General features: G+C 39.3%; 1 protein-coding gene across 1 annotated transcript; it reads right to left on the reverse strand.

The window, feature by feature from the left end:
* Positions 1 to 12,115: 12,115 nt before the first annotated feature.
* On the reverse strand, positions 12,116 to 19,518 carry LOC139149861 (E3 ubiquitin-protein ligase TRIM63-like). Its single transcript, XM_070721859.1, has 6 exons — positions 18,071 to 19,518; positions 16,223 to 16,318; positions 15,761 to 15,994; positions 15,478 to 15,500; positions 13,079 to 13,212; positions 12,116 to 12,785 (listed from the first exon to the last, which is right to left on the reverse strand). Exons 1-6 carry the CDS (start codon positions 18,749 to 18,751, stop codon positions 12,205 to 12,207), a joined length of 1,749 nt encoding a protein of 582 aa, XP_070577960.1. The 5' UTR covers positions 18,752 to 19,518; the 3' UTR covers positions 12,116 to 12,204.
* Between the last annotated feature and the right edge of the window lie 408 nt (positions 19,519 to 19,926).

Below are 19,926 nucleotides of genomic sequence, written 5' to 3' on the forward strand. Positions count from 1 at the left end.
GATAATATTTTCCAAGAAGACGCCAAATAAAATATATTTTCTTTGTGTATTTGGTTTCCAGTAGAAGGAATTTTGTATATAGTCTGTTTTCAACCTGGTAGGCTATTGAGGGTACAGGTAACAGGCTAAACGTAAACATCGTCGTCGTCGTCGTCGTCGTCATATCATCATCATCATCATCATCATCATCATCGTCGTCGTCGTCGTCGTCGTCGTCGTAGTTTTCGTTGTCGTTGTCGCTGTCGGCTTCATCATCGTTATCGTAATATGGATGTCTGTAAATATACGCAGAGCACACTGCCTCAGGGATTTAAAACGATCTTCGTATTGGTTTTAGGGACTGGACATAAATTCCAGGGGGGGGGGGGGCGATGTTTTTCGAAACACCGCTGCATCAAAATAGTGACCCTTCAAAAGTTCATGCACAAAAATTAGTGACCCTCCCCCTTATCCGTGCATGAAAATAAGTGACCCTCCCCTGTTACTCAATACCCCCATAAACCTGCAATATGTTCAAGACCTCCTTCTGACTTGCTATACTTTTGAAGTCCCCTCCCTAAAGGAAGGCAAAATGTGGCGATATAACACCTTGTCCAAAAATATCAAATCATATGTGTGTGATAATTCATGTAAATGTACTTTGCTTGAAGTGGCAGGTAAAAAGTGCATGTGTGTAAAAAATGTGATCTTTAGATATCATCGATAATGTTGATTCACTATACATGGCAGTCGACTATAAGAAAACTATGAACATGTATTTTCTAATATAAAACTAGCAATATCTGTTCATCTATAGATGTTTAATAACTGATATAAATATACTTGATTAGCATGGCCATGGGTCGTTTGCAAAGTGCTTATGTGAACAAGCTATTTGATTTTGGAATTTCGCTCAAAGCGTTGATCCACTATACATTGGAGTCTATGACAAAACTGTAAAAAAAATTATCACAATTAAAAATATGCACTATTATAGAAATAACGGGCGACGCGCTGACCATTAACGTTTATTTGTGGGCAAGGGCGAGAGGAAAGCCAAAAATTAACGGGCGAGGCTTGCCGAGCCCGTTAATTTGGCTTTCCTCGAGCCCGCGCCCACAAATAAATGTTAATAGTCAGAGCGGAGTCTGTTATTTCCATTATATTATCAACGTTGCGAACCCAAGAAAACCGTCAAAATTTCCGAAAATTTCAGGAGCGAACGACAACTGGGCCCTAGAACTGAGCATTACTCAATGCACTGTCACGCACGCTGAAAAATTTGGCAAATCCGGAGATGTTTTCAGAACAAAATATCTCAACTTGACCTACAAGTGCTCTATTTTACTTTGTGATTGATTATGATTAACGTTTGAGCTGTTTACGATACTTTGAGTTGTTAATATTATTATTCATATTAACGGGCATGTAAACAAACCATTACTGTTTATTTGTGGTCAGTCACGTGGTTCAGCTCGACCGATTAAAATGCGACGGGCAGGGCATGGTAATATAATTGTGCATATATGGACCCTGAATAATTGATATAATTGTACTTGATTAGAAGAGGGTGGTAACACGTGCATCTGTGTACAAGAAATTTGTTTTTGGAATTTCGCATAAAATGTTGATCCATTATAAATTGTTGTCTATGACGAAACTATAATTTTTTAAAATACAAAACTTGGCAAATCTGTGTATTTATGTATGCTTGATTATTGATATTTATGTTCTTGATTAGACTAGAGTGGTTACAAGTCTATGTATGTGCAAGAAATTTGATTTTGGAATTTCACCGAAATGTTGATTCACTATGCATGGCAGCCTATGATGAAAGTATGAATAATTTTTTTCCAATACAAAACTAGGTAAATCTGTGCATTTATGTACACCTAATTATTAGTATTAATGTTAATGATTAGACTTGAGTGGTTTCAAGTCAATGGTTGTGCAAGAAATTTGATTTTGGAATTTCACTGAAATGTCGATTCACTATGCATGGCAGCCTATGATGAAACTATGAATATTTTTTTCCAATACAAAACTAGGTAAATCTGTGCATTTATGTACACCTAATTATTAGTATTAATGTAAATGATTAGACTAGAGTGGTTTCAAGTTCATGGTTGTGCATGAAATTTGATTTTGGAATTTCACCAAAATGTTGATTCATTATACATTGTAGGCTATAGGGAAACTACAAATAATTCATAGGTTATCTGATCCTAAATTGTTATTCAAAAATTGTTCAACCTGAAGCTTCCAGTTATTATCGATGACATTTTGCACTATTCTGAATAGCTTGTATTCTGTCAATGTCCTCAAAATATAAAAAATGTACATACAGCGACATGAACATTTGACACCGACCTATACCCAATGTATTGTTAATGGAAGAATGATATCAAATAAGTGATCTCCCAAATTGTTATTGAAAACGTCATTATACGGGACGAGTTTATATGCACAATAGAGGAGTCGGATAAGTAGAAATCATGACAACTTAAATCAATATTGACTGCTTTGATCATCAATACATTGTTTATTATACCCTTAAACTTGCGCCAGAAGGGCGCGCCGAAAATGGAAATGACAGAAAATGAAAGTGCCAGGAGGTATTTTTTCGTTTTTCAGTATTCCATATTCTTCAGTCCGTCCACATGCAATTTCAGCTTTGATGCATAAAAAAGGTGACCCCCCCCCCATAGGCTTGCACAAAATTTTATGACCCTTCAAAAATGCTTGCGCGAAAAATGGAAACCCAACCCAAAAAACACCGGCCCACCCCCTTGTAATTTATGTCCAGTCCCTTATATTTCGATGGAAGATACACTATTGAAACAGTAGCCGTTGTTTCAAACACACACATAGCACATGGCATTACAGTATGCGGTGCTGACGATTTGACCATCGCTGTTGCACAAAATGTTGGGCGATATCCACAGAACTGGCGAGAGATATTATACAGTCCTTTAAACCGTTCGTTAAAGGCACTGTTCGCGATCCCTAGGATCGACTTTGTTCTAGTCAGTCTGTAAGAGAATTATGGAGGCGTGATTGACTTTTGTTTACCATTGAAATTGTAATCTGGTGGTTAAATTTTCTGGTGAGACATCTGGTGCCAACACAGGCCTTTAAGTGTGTTCTAGTTTGTTATACTAAGTACATAAAACTAGGGTATAGAAGAAATTAAGTTTGTTAGATCGTCTTGTGTGTTGAACTTAGTTACACTAATTCATAAAGTCTATCGGTTGAAATCACAAGAATCCGTGATACTTTCTCGCACCAACTGTAGTCTTATCGCTCGGTATCAGAGCATACCACAGTCACCTGTGTCCTATTCCGCTCTTCGTCTATGCGTCCACATAGATGAGTGTACTTCTCAGGCAAATGTACACACGTCTATTGGGCGCATAGACGAAGAGCGGAATAGAACACAGGTGACTGTGGAGCATACCAGGCATCTGCCATGTCTGCAGGGGGCCCTCCCGGAGCGAGTTCAAAATCAAGTTGATGTCATTCAGTCCATGGTTCGTAGCGTCCTTGGCCATAACTCTGCCGACCTCATTGTTGAACAGGTTCATCAGTCTCTCACCGACGGGACCCATCTCACGCAGTTGACGTCCACGTTAAAATCCAACCGCTCGTATGCATCCTTGACAGGGAGGTTTGGAGTCGGCCTTCTAGCACCTCGAGTGGGGAAAAATGTCAATGATGTAGTATGCATTGGAGGGAAGTTTGCATGTTATGGAAGACCTGTCACGACATGCGACATGCGACCTGCGACTTCAAAACTGCGACCTGCGTCCTGCGAGTTTGAAACATGCGACCTGCGACTTCGGCATTTAGACCTAGGTGTAACCTGCGACTTCACAACAGCGACCTGCGTGTTTGTCAAACTGCGACCTGCGACTTCACAACTGCGACATGCGACAACAACACGTAACGTTTCATGGTGTTTTCCTCAGTATTAGATTGGAGGCGTCTTGCGTGAACTTTAATCCTTTGAGCACCAAAGTCTATTTTTGTCCCCTTTATATAATAAACCCTTGTCAATTTTTCTCCAATTTTTGCAAAAATTTTGGGAAAAACCTGTAGCCAATGAAATGTGATGTCGATTTGGTCCCAAATTATCAAAAGTTACAGAAAATTCATACAATTGGTAAAATTTTGCACTAAAATTTTGGTGGGAGAAAATTACAGCGCTCAAAGGGTAAAACGTGGAAAGGAGATTTAACGTTCAACATCGATCAATTAATAAGCCATTGCTTTCGCTTTGGTAAAGCGTTCACCAAGTCTGGCAAAACTCAATTCATGTACACACCAGTTCACTCATTTTCATCTGGAGAGATAATTTTATGACGGAAATGTTGACAGTACGTGTTAATGCATGAAAATAATATGCTACGTGATCTAGGCATTTATATGTTTATATTATAATTTCAAATTATTTTAGATATTCTTCGTCTGCCTTACCTCGCTTCTTCCTTATGTTATCGACAAACCTTTTGATTTTTAGATATCTCTGGTATTTATCCTCATTTCACTGTGGTATAACCATCTAGCTGTCTGTTTAATTCATTGTCCCCCTGTATCATAACTGCGTCAGTGTCATTGCAAACATTCGAATTTTCAGTTATTGTCGTTCATTTTCTAACATTTCCAGTTTTGTTACAATTCTCCAGTGATTGATCATCGGATGTTGCCATCTTTTCGTCTAATTTCATTTTTACTTTTCGTCAAAAAATCGAATTGATCCAACTTTTGTTCAGTACGAAAAATAAAATATTCTTACTGGTTAACTTCGGACTACATTTGTCTACACAAATAACATATGCAAAGTAAAGCAGTTAAAATAATACTGATATTGATAGAAGTGCAAACATATTTGCTAACCATGAATAGCCAGTGACCGACTTTCTTTATAGATAACGCGAGTTAAAACTGTAAAACAGGACGTAATTAACCCTACTACAATCCTACTTTCAGTCTTTATGCCTAATATGTACATACTATAATATGTACATATTATTTTTTGTGTGTATATAATATTTTAGATCATGTAGGCAGAAAAGTTCCAGAAACTATTAAACACTGATGTAGACGTTTAAAACCCTGTTGCTATTGCATTGTTTCAGATCAGTTTGCCTTTCGTAAGAAGGAAAATAAATTTGTGCTCTTCGTTTGTGGAATTCTCTACCGTCACAGCTTCATGCACTTCTATCGCTGGTTGAATTCTTTCGCTGGCCGATTTTTGCGTAGGCCAGCGGTGCGAAAATTATGCCTCTGGTCGCGAGAATGCGGTAAACCGGCTGTTTTTAGCTCACGTGTGTAAACACGTGGGCTATTGTCATAGCGATGTCTGTCTGTCTGTCCGTGTGTGTGTGTGTGTGTGTGTTAGTGTGTGTGTGTGTGTGTGTGTCTGTCTGTCTGTTTACACGATAACTCAAAAACGCCTGAACGAATTCAAGTCAGATTTGGTACACAGGTACCATATGCTACTTGCAAGAACTGATTAGATTTTGGTTAGTGTGGCTTGCATATTAATGAAGTTATGCAATATCGTTTTTTTCCGTACAATGGTTTCCCTATGGAGACGGTAATGACAGAGTAGACATATATCAAGAAATACTGCACAAAATTTCATGAAACTTTTCACAGATGACAATCTCAGAACATTATGATGGTACTGTGAGTGTCATGTCAATTACCTTCTCATTTGCATATTTAATGAACTTTTGTTATTAGTGAGATAACTCTGAAATTCCTGTACCAAACTTGATGATACTTGCAACAAATATTGATCTGATATATATCTAATTATACTTTGAAGCATTGGGCAGTGTCAAGTTAATAAATAGGTCATTTGCATATTTTATGAAGTTTTGTAATTAGTCATATAACGCCGATATAACTTCACCAAATGTGATGAAATCTGCTACAGATACTGATCCGACTGTTATCTAACTGTAGTGTAAAGCATTAAGTAGTGTGAAATTAATTAAGGGTCATTTGCATATTTAATGAAATTTGTAATTAGGTAAATAACTCTCAATCATGGCACCCAAGTCTTTGATATTTGGTACAGATATTGTTTTGATAAATATCTAATTTTACTGAGAAGCATTTGGCAGTGTCAATTTAACAAATAGGTCATTTGCATATTTTATGAAGTTTTGTAATTAGTGATATAACTCCAAAATAACTGCACCAAATGTGATGAAATCTGCTGCAGATACTGATCCGACAGATATCTAATTGTGGTGTACAGCATTTACTTGTGTGCAGTTAATTAAGGGTTTATTTGCATATTTAATGAACTTTGTAATTAGTGATATTACTCCAAAATTACAGCGTTAAATTTGATGAAACTTGCTACAGATGTTGATCTGATAAATATCCAATTGTACTGAGAAGCATTGAACAGTGTAAAGGTAATAATTAGCTCATTTGCATATTTCATGAAGTTTTATAATTAGTCATATAACTCCGAAATAACTGCATCAATGTGATGAAAACTGCTGCATATACTGATCTGACAGATATCTAACTGTATTGTAAAGCACTTAGTAGTGTAAAGTTAATTAAGGGTTCATTTGCATATTTAATAAACTTTGTAATTAGGTATATAACTCTGAAATTACGGCACCAAATTTTGTGAAATGTGCTACAGATATTGATTTGATAAATATTAGATTGTGCTATGCATCATTGAATAGTGTCAAGTTAATTTAGGGATTATTCGCATATTTAATTAACTTTGTAATTAGTGACATTACTCTACAATTACAGCATTAAATTAAATGAAACATGCTACAAATGTTGATCTGATGGATATCTAATTGTCCCATGAAGCATTGAGCAGTGTCAAGTTAATTAACAGCTCATTTGCATATTAGATAAAGTTTTGTAATTAGTGATTAAAATCTGAGAGTACTGTGCAATGTTGAAAAAAACCTGCTTCATACAGTGATAACATATATATCTTATTGTTCTGTGAAGCGCACTACTGTTAATGAACCTGCGCTGTTGTAAAACACGTGAGCACATTCAGTTCATATCTGGTAATATAGTGCAATGGTGTCCCTCGTGTTTTTCAGGCTCGTGTTCAGAGCAATGGTGCGAACAAATCAAGACTGATATCGCAGTTTGACAGACACGCAGGACGCAGATCGCTGTTGTGAAGTCGCAGGTTAGGCCTACACCTTGGTCTAAATGCCGAAGTCGCAGGTCGCATGTTTCAAACTCGCAGGACGCAGGTCGCAGTTTTGAAGTCGCAGGTCGCATGTCGCATGTCGTGACCGGTCTTCCATAGCATGTAGACTAGGACATGGTGAAAGAGTGAACGTTCCTCGTGACCGCGCTCATATACTGACTATCGTTCATTTCTTTGTTTCTTTCGGGTCCATAGTTTCTCTGACTGTGGCGTGAAATTTTACCAACCGAACGGTGTTTTTTGCGGTCACGCCCTCGTTTACTTTGGAGAGTATATCAGAGTATATGGCAGTTTGCAAAGAGCAAACAAAGACTCGATAAACAGCTATACCTGGCCGAACGCGGATTTCAATGTTATTAGGGACCGTTCATTTTTTACGGCCTGGGGGGGGGGGCCGGCAAAATCTTGTCGCTGGTGTTCAAAAAAATATAGACCCCCCCTGAATTTTTCGCGAAAAAATGATGAGCCCCCTTTGTCAGATGAAAAAATTTGATGACCCCCCCCCCCCCCCCGCTGAAAAATAACCAAAACCCATATGTCAAATTTACCCGCACGGTTTGGATTTGAACTCCGGTACGCGGCGCACTTTATTCGTGTAGCAGAGGTGAAAGTGCACAAACTTCTCAGCCACATCCATGCAAACGTCTGTTAATTAGGACGACTGTAAGGCAATTTTGAACTTCATTTCCATGGACAACTTATGTCCATGGACATTGTACAAAGTAAACTTTATTTGAGTGGTTCGCCAAAGGCAGCCCTCCGGTTAAGAGGGTCATGGGCCATTACGTAAAGTCAACTTTATTCTAGTGGGCAACCAAAGGTGGCCCGCTGGTAAAAAGAGGGTCGATCATGGCCATTGCACGAAGTAAACTTTACTGACCATGGCCGCTGAAGGCGTCCGGCCATTAAGATGGTCATACGGTATTACAATAAAGTCAATTTATTGTAGTGGGCCGCTGCAAGCGGCCCGCCGGTAAAGAGGGTCGATCATGGCCATTGCATGAAGTAAACCTAATTGGAGTGGGCCGCCAAAGGCGTCTGCCCGTTAAGAGGGTCATGGGTAATACATAAAGTATATATTTATTGTAGTGGGCCGCCGAAGGCGGCCCGCCGGTAAAGAGGGTCGATCATGGCCATGGCATAAAGTGAACTTTATTGTAGGTATTATGTTTTTGAAAATGTGGTGACCCCCCCTTTCCTACCAGTGAAAAAGTGATGACCCCCCCTTCGTGGATTCCAAAATTATGATGACCCCCCTGGATTTTGCCGGCCCCCCCGGCCGTAAAAACTGAACGGTCCCTTACGTGTAACGTAATAGTTTCTGACAGGTTTCCCTATATGTGAGGTCAGAAACTGGACAAAACCCCCTCTTTCATAGTACTCACCTTTGACATCTGTTGCCATGACTTCTTCGTACGCTACGTGCATGTAGGGGCGAAGACCCTTGTTTAGATACCTTAGAATGTATATCTGAGCTTTACATAGTAACTGTGGCTGTATCGAATCAAACATAAGGCAGCCGCCATTATTTTGCGGCTTAGGGGATCGGAGATATTTCATCGATTACTCGAAATTTCGGGTAACCCCCTTGCCAACCATGATGAATTTGAGTAACTCCCCTCCCTAACTCAGAAATTCTGACTGCCCCCCCCCCACGTAAAGAGTAAATACCGATACATGTATTTGTAAAGTTTACAAAAATACAGCAATAGTAAAGACCTTACAAATCCTGGTGTACGTTGCTAGATTATTATCGTTTATCTCATGACGGTTGAAAAAGGTGAAACCAACAAAATGAAATTCAAAGTGACAACAAAATACAGATATAAAAGCTCAGCTATAACTGGTATCAAACCACACAATATAACTTGGATGGGTATCATGACAGGGTTCTCACAAAAATATCTGACTGGGCAGAATTTGAAAGTACATTGGGAGAACACACGAGAGGCTGAGAGGGAAAGTGTCAGAGGGGGTGTCCCCTATCTTGTGTGCCAGCCGTACTCATTACCATTCCAAAAGGCCCAGCGAGTGTTTTCTAACGGTTGGCTGACTTCAGCTTCTGCCTATACTGACAGCACTTTCACCTATAAGACGGGTCATATACGTCAGGCTGGGGAGATCTCACCTTTGATTTTCCGACTACTCATAATTTATTTAACGTAGGAGCAATGGAGCAATGCTTGCATAAAATGAGAGAGAGAGAGAGAGAGAGAGAGAGAGAGAGAGAGAGAGAGAGAAGAGAGATTTGTTATTGTAGTGAAAACGCTAATTCCAGATTATCTCCTAATTTACTCCCGCGTGAAGAGCAGATCGTATGCTAAAACTCACATCGTAAATACGCGTTGCACGAAAATCATTTACGTATTAACTTTTCTTACTTTTTATGGATTATTCTTATTTATGGATGGCTCAGCAGTGAAAATTACTTGATAGTGGAATTTATAGTTAGAATTGGGTTTTAGTATACTGTTCACATTTTACAAAACACAATTTCGAGTCCAAAAGGAAGAAGGCGCCAAAGTCCACAAATCTATATGTTAACATAGATGATAGTTGTCGGCAATGAAAAACTTGTTCAGTCTTATTCAGTCAGTCCGCCCAAGCGCCTACGTTTTGCAATGTATGACATCATTCTATAATAATGTTGTCCTTGAAAATAAACATACCTATTGTTTTTCGAACACTGTTGCTCTGACCTTGAAGGTATTCTCGACACCAATGGTGCACAGAGTCGATGTTGCTAATGAGAAAGAGAGTCCTCCATATTGCAATTTTTTGATTATTTCAAGTTTGTTTAGATATGGTTATGCCCACTGGAAGGGCGATAGCTGCACCTTTAATGGTGACAGCACTGAAATCTATTAATATTAAATCACACCATATACAAAGACATAATGAACATGCAAATGAATGAATGAGTGAATGAATGAATGAATGAATGAATGGATGGATGATGTATGTTATGTATGTATGTATGTATGTATGTATGTATGTATGTATGTATGTATGTATGTATGTATGTATGTATGTATGTATGTAGTATTTTTTGTATGTATGTATGTATGTATGTATGTATGTATGTATGTATGTATGTATGTATGTATGTATGTATGTATGTATGTATGTATGTATGTATGTATGTATGTATGTATGTATGTATGTATGTATGTATGTATGTATGTATGTATGTATGTATGTATGTATGTATGTATTTTTGTATGTATGTGTGTATGTATGTATGTATGTATGTATGTATGTATGTATGTATGTATGTATGTATGTATGTATGTATGTATGTATGTATGTATGTATGTATGTATGTATGTATGCATGCATGGATGCATGGATTGATGGATGGATGGATGGATGGACGTAGTGTGTGCATGCATGAACACATGTTCATCTCTGCCACCTCTTTCTCTCTTTAAATACTGATACAAATAACAGACAATGAAGGAAGCGAACTATTACTTTAATGCGTGAAAACGTACATATTGCGGTTAAACAAAGGAATGATAATTTGAAGAAAATTTGAGAACATTTAACGAAAGTTACTGTTACTTGATGTAAAGTGTAAGGCAACTTCCTAAAGATCTCGTTCAAATATCGAACTTCAGCATAAACTAATAAAACACTGCACACGTTAAAAAAGTAAGTTTTATCTCACACCGCCCTCTCCTTTGATACACGTGGGAGTTTGATACAGTCAGTTGATAAAAAAAGAATAAAAGATGGAAACAATTAAATGTCAATGTCATTTGGCATGTCGGACTTTGACTTGAAAGAAATTATGTGTAAGCAGAGAGTGACCCGTGTATCGCCATTGTGCACATTTTTCTCAATGCGAAACAGGCCCACACGGCCCTATAACGGTGACGCCCTTCAGTCTGCGGAATATATCGTATGAACCATCCCTGACTAGAGAGTCGAAGTTTTTTATGACCATAAACGAAAGGGTCCTTTGACAAATATAGTGGGTATATACTCTTGAATAAATGTAAGTATCAGGCTTTCAAATGGAATTCTAAAGGAAGAGGTTCACATTCTACAAAAACTTTGGTATACTACCATTAATTATGAAACATTTCTATGAAATGTTAAATACACAAAATGAGTTTTCAAAGTTACAATTCAAAAGGTCTTCCTGCAAATAGTAAGTGGACGCTTTTTTTCGGGGGCTGGTTTCTGCTTCACTCATGAATTACTGCAATTAGCATGTTTACCGAAGATGACGTTTCATCGATGTAACATATACAATTCATGATTTTACTCTGGGAATTTTTATTATTGCAAGGGCCAGGTACGTGAAGGTCCAGATGAAAACTATATCAGTCCAATTTTATCGGAAAAGTCGAAAGCGTTTTGAGAATGTCCTGTTTTACACTGCGTCGGGGGATCGCGAGCAATCCGGGAACGCTTTCAGCGTACTGCAGAACTAACATTCAATCACCGCAGCGCAGTGCACGTGCTAGACACTGTAGTTGAGCGGCACAATTTCACAACATAAATTCATATGTTTTAGACTGACCATTTTTCACCGAGTGATGTACTATCGTTAGATGTATAGGTTTATTTTGAAAAAAAAATCCGAAATTTGTCGCGATTTCCCTGTGTTCAGTGACCTAAAGATGTTATGTCAAATGGCGTCGAATTTATACCAAAAGTTATACGGTATACTCAATGATGTCAATGTTATTGGACTCCATGTCCTCTAACACCGAAACTTACAGGACGAAAGTCCATAGGTTACAGATACATGTGCACAATACCAGTTACATATGAAAGCAGAAAGATTCAATTGTGCATGGAGATATACATCCAAAGAAAGTGAAAAAGCAATTTTCCATAACAACCTCAAAAGTGAGAAAAGTAACTTACTATATGTGAATCAAAACTTGTTCTCACGGCAAAACATACTTTCTATAAATCCAATACCTAGTAATACCAATTCTCTACTCTATGGCATTGTACGTGGTTAACAACTGATAATTTGATATAGCTGCTCGCTACTTCAGTGAAACCTTCAAATTTTCAGTATATATGGCTATCAGGGGGTACCAGTTCTGGTTGCTAAAAGCACAGTCACTGAACTCGTGCAAAGTGGAGAACTGATGGGCATTGACCCAATAGAAGGAAAGGGTGCGTTTATTGTAGTCGATCACTACTGCAATCGGCGAGAAGGACTTTTCTGCCTCGAAGGCATTTACTACAGACCCAGATGAAACAAAGCCGTACAGATATTTCTTCCCTCGCTTCTGAAGTGTCAACAGGCGCGTTTGATATGTTTGATCTTCAATTCTTTGGTGGCGATAGGCGTGCACTGCCATTCCGATGGTGAGCAAAACGTTGCCGGTATCTGCAACGTTTTTCTTTTGGTGTATATCGACCCTCCACATTCGAATCCCAGATGTCCCTTTGGCACTAGCGTTCCCAAACACAGTAAAACTTGGTCCACAGAATTTTCCAGACGTACCACTGTTGTTCACTTCCGTTACTTTAGCGCTTCTCAACTCGACTGATGTTAACGTCTGTTGGTCGATCTGCAACTGCGAATGGGCGGACCCAGAGTCCCAACTGAAGGCAAGCACTGTTATTACGAAGGAAAGAAAATGGAAAAAAATAGCATCGACAACATCCATAATAAAACACTGCCATGCAAATGGGATGCTCTGTGGTCTTTGACCAAAACGATTCTTCATGAAGGGTACACTGTGGGGAAATGCTATAATAACATAATAAACCACCGTTTTATAATTTCACGCAACTCCCTCGTCAACACTGCCAACACCAGCCCACTGCAAAGATTGTTGGACTGTACTCAGGTTGTGAAACGATTAAAGTATGTAATCTTGTTGAGGTTTAGAGTTTTTCTTTACTCACCTGGTAAATATCCAAGATTCAGTGCTTTCAAAGTGTTCCGCAGCCCTCCCAAGTCGAGATTCAAAGGATCTGAGGTTTCCACCTTGACCGGATTCTGAGGACAGTTATTATAAGCAGTTGTGCCGGCTGTCAACCTGAAATACATTAAAGGGACATGATCGTATAAGAGACAGACCAATGGTGTTTGGGTTGACAATAAGGCTCTCACGGTCATTGCCGTCGTACTTTGGGGTTTCTGTATAATAATAGTTGACATCATTGCTTTCGGCGAATTCGAAATTTAGATGTTTGTGACAACTTGTTATATTGGCTTGATTATAGAATCCATACTCGATGTGAGACAGTATCTTTAGTAGTCTACAGGTATAACTTTTCAATATTATTCCTGACAAAGCTTGCAATATCTATACTATGTAAGCTTAAGTAATATGAATTGTTCACTGCCCTCAGCAAGCTGGATTTACAAGAAGACAAGCCTCAGAGTTGCGAAGGCAAGATGTTCATGTGACAGATAATTATACTTTTGTTCAGATTTACAATTAAATGACTTCAGAGAATGAAATCATGCGGTGAATCATATCTATTTCCAAGAATATTTTTGAACACTGAAACTGCTTTTTTGACGAATACTTATGCAAATTAAGTGACTCCCCCTCTGTGCAGTTTTCAAATTTAAGGTGACCCCCGGATTTTGCCGGCCTACCCCGGCCATAATAACTGTACGCTCACTAACTTGATGCGCGATCACACTACTGCCACGGCACACTCTCTGAACGGTAAATAACAGAAAGGGGCGACTCTAGCTCTGACAGTCCAAGTAGTGCACAGGCCTTCAAATAACTTTCGATTTTTTCCTTGCTGCTTGTCGATTTCCCAAATGTCTACTGCACTGGGGCAAGTCGATAGGTCAGACATCGAACTGGCTTGGTTTTAGACCCTCGACCAGTCGACCATGCAACATGAAAAGCCTGGGCCATCGAAAAATGGTGCGTCGTTGAGAATTCAGGCCATTTTCAATCTTATCCTCAACTGGCACGGTGGCCACGTGGATCGATCGTCAGCATTCATTAGGTACGTTGACATCATTGACAGAACGGCAAATAACTGCTGAATCGTATGGTCAATTCAGCGGTTAATTGGCCCTTCTGTCGAATGGCCGAGGATCTAAAACCAGGCCACTTCGATGCCTGACCTATCGACTTGCGGCAGTACAGTAGAAAGTTTGGAAATAGACAAGCAGCAAGGAAGAAATCTATTATTTACTGTTCAGAGAGTCTGCCGAGGCAGTAGTGGGGTCGCACATAAAGTTACTGAGCAATGCTGCTGCAGTAACTATATTGAGAATATTTCTGAGGGTCTGTGTTACAACTGCGTAAATTTGGCATAAATACTGATCGTCATTTAGGATTCGAATGCTGTAGGGTACTTTTTGTAAGTATACAATAATGACAGAAATATTTATTTTTTATCAAGAATATTCATAATCATAAATTTATTAATAACAGGGTCTGTACTACAACTGCGCAAATTTGGCATGTAAACTGATCATCATTCAAGATTCGAATGCAGTTTGTAAGTATACAATAATGACAGAAATATTTATCTTTTATCAACAGTATTTATAATCATAAATTTAGTTTTTGTTTACACTTTTGCTATGACTGACAATGCCTTATGCCCCTATGTGAAATGTGGCCACTACGTCGAGGATTCGCACCTCTGAAGTTCAGGGAAGACGATGGATCCCTATGTATTCAAGAAATCTAAACTCGACATATTTAAACAAATATATTATTCCATAGTCGTTTGATTTTGGTCAGGTACAAGGGGGTACGCGGCGGATGGCCCCTCTGACGTCCCCTGTGTACTTAACCACAAGCGCATCCATTCTTGATCAGGAGTCTCATCCTGAATGTGCTTGAAGTCTCCTGTCCAAACGAGTAAAATCCCTCAACAGTTGGAATACCGCAGGTTTATTTGTTACACGGTCACTTTCTATTCTTGGCGCACCTTTTCATATGCAAGTATCAAGAGTATAAATCATGGGGTTATCTCCGAAGAAGTTCAGAGCGGAAGGTAATGTCATGAATGCACAGTATAGAAGTTGCATTTTATATTTTTGTATTATGAAGGGTCATAGCCTTGGCTTGTGTATCTTTTGAATGCCTAACACTGAGGGAAACAGACCAGAGAGACATGTCTTGAAGCGGCTCCAGAAAGAAGGAAAGAAAACAAGATGGGATAGGTTGCTGGATGCCAGATCGACAGACAGATAGATAGCTACTACATGTATTCATAAAGGGTACATTTGTTAGTATATGGATTCATAAATAAGGGGACATCTGTAAATGTGCAAATTCACATATGTACATTTGTTCCCTTCAAACCGGTACGCTTACCTTCCTCTCAATGTTGCTGCACTCTTCACGTGACCATGACACATAAGGGGAGGAAGAGCAACATTATAATGCGTAAGTTGTCAATTATTGCAAATCTATTTGCTATGGCTGAAATAACATATTACTCCTACATGCTTCAAATATTTTTAAACAGGAAATATGACAATAACTTAAAAACGTTCCACTTTTCCCATAAAAATGGATCAAACACGTGCATTAATCAGATTAATTTTCCAGCAGCTGACTCAAGTGGTTTGTTTTTCTCATTTTAATTGTCACTCACCAGAAGAAATGGTTCGTGATCCTCAACTTGCAGAGCCTGTCCGATAATTTCTACAGTGCCAATGTTAGTGTCTAGAATATCTTGGCATTTTTGGATCTGTTCAGCCAAGAGTTTTGTCTTTGTGTGGACATTCAAGGCCGTTTCAAAGCGGAGTCTGTTCTCAGCTTCGTCGACAACAGTGTGCAGGTTCTTAAATTCATCGGTTATTGTTTTGTCCATCTCTTTTCCCGATTTCTACAGCGATGGAAAAACAGTAAGTTAAAGAAAGTTAGCTGTACCACAGTCCCTCTATTCACCCTGTGGCTGAACGAAAAATGAACAAACAACAAACAAACAAACAAACAAGCACGAAGAGTTAAGAAAGCAAGATCTAGTGCTGTCAGTAGTGTTTGAGATCAAGCGATAACCAACGGCTCATAGGACACATAGTCCACGGTAGAATAAACTTGTTTCTTCGCTTACTTTGATGTTCTCTGATATGTCTTCAAGTTTCTTGATGAAGTCGATCAGTATCTTGTTCTTGTCGGAGAGGCCTTTAGCTTCCTTTTCCAAAAAGTCCTACAGGGTTGTAGAAATACTGATATTTACAATATCTGGTCCTGTTAAATGCTCGTGACGCGAAGAAACTGAGCGGAACAAATCGACCCAATCTCTTTATGTAATCCTTTGTGTCAGCATTTTTGAGTCTTGAAGACAGCGACAGCTTTATTGCCGCCGCGAACGTAGATCGTACATGGAAGTTTCAATGAAATGATTATCCACTTTGAAGTATCGTTCGTAAATAATATAATGTTAACTTTAATTTCAATCAGACATGTCTTGCTGTAGAGTCTTTGCTTGAACTCTGCCCTAGTGTCGCAGGGATGTCTTCAAGTCCGCCTGATTAAATACTACACGCTTTTCAAGGAAACTAATTTGAAATTAACTTTATTTTCATTTTACTTTTGGTTCATTTTTTCCGTTTTGTTTCAAATATCTGGTAAATTTATGTTTCAAATGAAATGTTCCTCTTTTTATCATTTTTAAAATTAATTTCGTCTTGTTTACAACCATTTCCCTTGTTTTCGTTTGAGATTATTCGTTGTTAAACACGAATCATTTTGTAAAAATTCACTTTTAAATTAATTTCTTAACTCAAAAACAAAACATATCTATAATTTAACGTATTTTAATCGGCTGCAGCTCTAGGCCACCAAACCAATCTGCTGCAATGATCTTCCTCACGAAACACCTATTAGAAACCAACAGTCTCTTTTCTTTTAAAGACGAAAATGCAACAAAAGCTGGAATTTGCGCGCCAATTCTGTCCTATGCGATTATCTTTTCAGGATTTACACCCATTCATCAATTACGCGATATATTAGTACTCACGCCGCGTTGCGGAATGGGTCTCCTCACAGGCCCGCTGTCCGGGCCATTTTCAATACCAGAATATTTTTTCCTATCATTTGTCAATCAGTGGCTTTGTGAAATAACAATCGCACCGTGTTTTGTCATAATCTCGAGCAGTTGTGTGGCCACTCTGTCAACAAATAATTTCAAAATCGCGTACCGTTTTTAGTCTGCCTCAGACAACCAAACCCCATTTATTGCTGTGATACCTGGACTCTGGCCTGAAGCCCTGCTAAATATAAATGGCGTACCTACACAGATCGTTCAGCAAACCCAGCGGCAATCGTTAGTTGGGTAGTCTGCTAAACTGATCGATTTTCTGCTCGATCCATCCGATCGATCCCGTACTTGATCTACCCGCCGCTGTAACCTAAATTAGGTTGCAGTAGCGGGCATATCGACTACGGGATATATAATCGAGCAGAAGATCGATCGATCTAGCAGACTACCCAGCTAACGAGCACCTGTGGCAGAGCCCCATTTGTATCGGAGATGGCACTTGATGGCAGCTATACAAAAATTCTACGCGAGAGAGATGAAGGAAATCAGGAAAGGGGAAATCGAAATGAATCGTAAATATCTTGGTTGCTACTTTGCTTGATGGTTTTATTGTTTGTCAAAGTATTCTTGGAGAACATAGAATCATGCATCATGAAAGAAGTGCGAATTTTTAGATTTTACGGCCTAAACGAGAGCCGAAAGTAGCCAACAGTGATTCATTCAATGCTGGCGAACTGGCTGCAGTGACTGCAATCCTATCCCATCAGCGATTGGCTAATCTTGGAAATAATATAGTGTCGCCAATTTTGGAAATGGCCCGAACAGATAGCGTTTACATCTGACAATGACAGCTCCCAAAGACTGACCCTTGGCAATATCAAACGCTGACTGTCTAGCCTGTAAAGAGATTTAGCATACCTTTTCTCCCGAGAAGACGGTCTTGATTTCCGAAACCTGGTGACTTTGATGTCCTCCGAATCTGTCACACAGATAACAGATTGGTTTACGGCATGACACGCAGTACATCTTCATCGTCTCGCCCTCGTGATCTGGACACGAAATGACACCCGGGGTGGGACTGTTGGTTGCCGGAATCATTCGATGAGTGGCAAATCCACCGCGGTTTGGGTGGAAAACTGGCAGACATTTTTCACAATAAGACAGCTTACACACAGTGCAAGACTTATTGGCTTTGCGGGGCTCCTTCTCACAGGCGCCGCACCATACCACTTCTTCCCTGTGCTTGACCTTCTTGCCTTCACGGACACAAGCAGATTTGTACTGTTCGATGATGCTATCCAAGAGAAAGTTCCTGACAAGACTGTCAAGTCCGCGTCGATCTAGCTTCACCTCTTGACGACATGTTGGGCAGTTGAGCTTGTTCGGATCATACTCAACAGGTTTTGCAGGGGCGTTACCTGCCAACTTCTCGGCGAAAACTTCATCAGCCTTACCCTCTTTCAGCTTCTCCCGCATGTCTTCAAGACATCCCTTGCAAAACGAATGACCACATGGTAACAGCAACGGAACACTGTACAGTTCCAAACATACGAGGCAAGAAAGCTCCCGTTGCAAAGGATCTTCAACTTTTGCCGCCATAATGTGTCTGCACTTGCCAACGCACGCGGTCTGCTGACTGATGGATAGAGCTTTGTCGCTAAATAAATATTACTGTACAAACGGGTTCATATAATTTGTGCACACGACACCATACGGTTTGCATACTTTACTGGATATAGCTTGCCTACCTTACTTAGAAGTAAATATCGCTTGAAGTGTTTCCAGGTACGAAGATGTGCAAAATGTTAAATGATGGAACGAGAGGTAATACACACATGAAAAGTTACTTCTTAAAAAGCTACAAGTGGCTGGTGTCTGGAATGGGATGGTTGTGTACATGTGCGACAGGGCTAGGTTTTCTCTTCGATGAATTGTACAGGTTGTCAATGAACGCTGAGAAGATATGTTTTGTCCCTGGTCTTAATACCTGGAAACCGAACTGTACAGCTGCACACCCAAGGGTAACCGGGATTGGGCTATACGCTCACGTAATATACGATATCTGTATTTATCAAAGTGAAAGTTGTCCAAGGAGGAGACTTACAAAGCCGTTAAGGGTCAAAAGAGAAAGTGTTCGTGAATTGAATGAGAGCTACCACTTACTTAATTATTCAAGCATTAAATGTGAGGGGCAGGTGGGAACAGCTTGGGTAGACTGTATTGATTCGGTATTCAGTAGACAGCCTTTCGCATTGAAGATTAAACCGCTCTTCCGCGAATTCCGCACATGATTCGCAGACGCGACAACGACTGGGAAAACCAGGTCAACCGACACAGATACACTGAACGCATGTGTGAACTCTTTGACGAAACTTGATGAAAGCTTCAAGGGTCAAAAGCTGTAACATTCGATATTATATTGTTTATACATACATAAAGTCAGACAACATAGTACATTTCTCTCTCCTCTCCTTAAATATGTCGAAATTCGAAATATACACCTTGCTACCGCAACGCATTGAAATATTCAGTTTGGTAACGATAACATTGCAGATTATACACGTACACAATTTGAACAATTTGGACCTCGATTAGATCAGAACAAGAAATTGAAGGTTTAAGAGGCGAGAGAAATGTCCTTTTGAAGGTAACAGTACCAGGAATGCCCGTACGTAGGCCAACGCTCAAAGGAGAAAGTAGGTCTCGTATTGCAAAGTAGTATAACTGTAAATAGAAAAGAAAGTAAAAGTTGTACGTTCTGGAAACAGAACAAA

This window comes from Ptychodera flava, chromosome 14, assembly GCF_041260155.1.
Source record: "Ptychodera flava strain L36383 chromosome 14, AS_Pfla_20210202, whole genome shotgun sequence".
NCBI lineage: Eukaryota > Metazoa > Hemichordata > Enteropneusta > Ptychoderidae > Ptychodera > Ptychodera flava.

What these genes read in the sequence shown, in the direction of transcription:
- LOC139149861 (XM_070721859.1), bottom strand. Translation starts at nt 18,751, where the DNA reads ATGGCGGCAAAAGTTGAAGATCCTTTGCAACGGGAGCTTTCTTGCCTC. An exon ending in GCAGCAACATTGAGAGGAAG is followed by an intron (nt 13,213 to 15,477) that starts GTAAGCGTACCG and finishes AATGTATTTCAG; the next exon opens with GTTGACAGCCGGCACAACTG. An exon ending in GAATCTTGGATATTTACCAG is followed by an intron (nt 12,786 to 13,078) that starts GTGAGTAAAGAA and finishes TCGTAATAACAG; the next exon opens with TGCTTGCCTTCAGTTGGGAC.